Raw genomic sequence first — 2,958 nt, 5'->3', positions numbered from 1 at the left:
TCAAACTCGCGCCATTTGCCTTAGTTTTCTTTGCGTTTTCATTGGATGTTTGTAATCTATTGTCTCTAGTCGTGTCAATACACCTCTTCCTTAACATAATTATTAATTTAGTATAAAAAAGTATATATTTGATTTAAAATTTATTATTTATATTTTAAATAATATTAAGTAATATTTTATTGTATCTTAACCGTTTTTTAGAGTATTCAAATCATCGGATAGTTGTGTTGACTTCTTTCACTAGCGTACATCCGTTTATCCAGTTTCCTGCCTCTTGTACAATTTGGCAAAATGAGTAAGGTAGGAATATCGAGAAATGGAAGTGGGATTTTATAAAGTACCCATGTTGTGATTTGGATGTTAATTTCAACTGTCTTTTATATCTTGCAGACTCCGAAGGAGCCTATTTCAGCCGTGCAGGTGTTCGGCAGGAAGGTATGTTGTTTTTAGAAATTAGTACGTGGGAACTCTGAGCACATGGTCGTGTGCTTATGACATTTTTACAGGTTTTAATGATAAGAGTTAACTAATTAATGTGCGATGGTGCAATTTTTATGAATAATGTATTGCATATTGTTCTAGAAAACTGCTACGGCGGTTGCGTATTGCAAAAGAGGCAATGGCGTGCTTAAAGTCAATGGTCGGCCTTTGGAAATGATTGAACCCCGTGTTCTGCAGTACAAACTTCAGGAACCAATACTTCTCCTGGGGAAAGTGAGTATATTTCTACCGAATTCTTTTGGAAGATATAATATGTGATGAGTTTATTTATCCCGAAGATGAACATTTCTTGATAAGTCGAAGATTAACTGAGTAGTAGTCGCACAGTTAGTATACGCTCAGCATTGTTCGCAATGATCCATTTTCATTATATTTTTCAGGAACGATTTGCCGGAGTTGATATAAGGGTTCGAGTTAATGGTGGTGGTCATGTAGCCCAGATATATGCCATTAGACAAGCCATCTCTAAAGCTCTAGTTTCGTACTACCAGAAATGTAAGTTAACTTCGTTTATGAGTTACTTCTGTGCATTTAATGTATGCTAATTTGATGCCAACCATTTACATTTTGTTATTTAACAGATGTTGATGAAGCGTCGAAGAAGGAAATAAAAGACATCCTAATTCAATATGACAGAACGTTGCTTGTAGCCGATCCCAGGCGTTGTGAGCCCAAGAAGTTCGGTGGTCCAGGTGCCAGAGCTAGGTACCAGAAATCATACCGTTAAATACATTGTATTTTTTGTCAATAAACCCAAAAAATTGATAATTAACTCGTTCTTATTACTTGCAATTCTCATCTAATTCAGTTGGAGATGTGTTGCGTTTCTTAAGGGTGCACCTGCTACTATTTCTCATTCGTTAATTTTTCTATGTATGCACTTATTTTTATGGAAGTTAGTTTCAGCATTGGTCTCAAGTGTTTTTTTATTATGAACATTGTCAGCTTGTTCGTGTCAGTGTCTAATGTTAAATAATTGCGATCTAATGGAAATATCCGATTTGCAATGTTGAAGTTTTGGGGTAGACTTACGCTGTGAGACATTGATTTTCTGACTGCTGATTTTTTAGTTTTCTTTAATGTACGAGTGTAACGTAAAATCGTTGCATTTAGTAAAACAATGTGCAATCGTCCTCAGAAAGACGAGCTGCTGAGTTTGCACCCAGTAAATAGTACATGTCATTAATGAAATATAAATTAAATTGAAATACAATTTGCAGTTTCTTTAAGTTATTGGTAGCTCTCAAGTTTTGGTGTGAGTTGAGCAACCCCATGTAAGAGGATTAAATTAGACTTCTTTGGGATTAACATCCCTATTAGTTAAATGACCGCATTAATTGAAGGTATGAATTTACTGTCCTGCTGGTTTCTGTACTGTTGTGTTAACTTATTAGAAGTCAAATCATGATTTGAGTGACAGCTAGCATGAAAACATGGTCCTGAGTAATATGAAAATTAACTGCTGTTCTCCATAATTGGCAACATATTACCGGCTGTATTGTTTTTCATTTCTGGCCTTTTTTGCTTGGAAATATAGTTAGCGAAACCACTTAAAAGCTGTATATATTGTACTATTACTTTCATTAGGAAAATCTCTATGTAAACCAATATGTTGTAAGTATTGTTTTTTACTGACCTCGTCAGTATTTGACTCCCCATGATGGCAAACATAAATGAAGTCCTGCCCCTGAGGAACTGTTCTAGAAATTTCTTTACTATTGAATGGTTGTCTTCCATATTACAACTCTCCTAGGGAAACCGTTCTGCCAGCCTTAATTAATTTGACATGCGATCAAAAAGCCACGTAGTAGGTGATGTGTACTTGGTTTTGGGGAAAGGATGTGAAGTCTATTGGAGGTTTAAATTACCGTATTATCCCATCGAAAACGCGCACCCATAACTTCGTAGTTAACCATAAATTGTATAGGGAAACGCATTACCGGCACAGGGAAAGGAATTGACCCCCCTACCCTGATGTATGAATTTCACACCGTACCGTCGCCTACCAAACCGACCGAGTTGATAACTGTGTTGTGTATGGATACCGCGCGCCCAGGGCTTCATAGTCATCTTGGACGTGTGTAGATGCCGCGCATCTATATATATATATATATATATATATGCGCATTAAAAATATATAGTGTGTGTAAAAGTGTTAAATTTCGTTGCATAGCGTCGTTTCGCGCATCGTCATTTTTTCGATCTGAACATTTTTGTATAGATATCGCGCGTGTTATCGATGGGAAAATACGGTACTCCATTGACATGTTAATGAAGTATGAAAGCGATCATAGGTTATTAAATTGTAGCATGTCATTAGAAATGACGTTAACCTGAATCTACTCTTCCTGGACATGATGCAGGTACTCCGTAGCGTCATTGTGTTTGACCGTTAATATTTACCTAATAGTGCATGCGCTCTAGCATGGTTGCCTCCATGTAGTGCATGTGTAGATG

The 2,958-nt window shown here is 36.5% G+C and overlaps 1 protein-coding gene across 1 annotated transcript; it reads left to right on the top strand.

The window, feature by feature from the left end:
* The first annotated feature begins 232 nt into the window (after positions 1-232).
* RpS16 (ribosomal protein S16) lies at positions 233-1,273 on the top strand. The gene is made up of 5 exons (XM_071596329.1): positions 233-300; positions 391-435; positions 583-714; positions 882-996; positions 1,083-1,273. The coding sequence occupies exons 1-5, from the start codon at positions 292-294 to the stop codon at positions 1,226-1,228; spliced, it is 447 nt and encodes a 148-aa protein (XP_071452430.1). The 5' UTR covers positions 233-291; the 3' UTR covers positions 1,229-1,273.
* Positions 1,274-2,958: the final 1,685 nt, after the last annotated feature.

The sequence above is a fragment of the Hetaerina americana genome, unplaced genomic scaffold (assembly GCF_022747635.1).
Source record: "Hetaerina americana unplaced genomic scaffold, ioHetAmer1.1.p SCAF_8, whole genome shotgun sequence".
Classification (NCBI taxonomy): Eukaryota; Metazoa; Arthropoda; class Insecta; order Odonata; family Calopterygidae; genus Hetaerina; species Hetaerina americana.
This window is presented reverse-complemented; position numbering and strand designations above follow the sequence as displayed.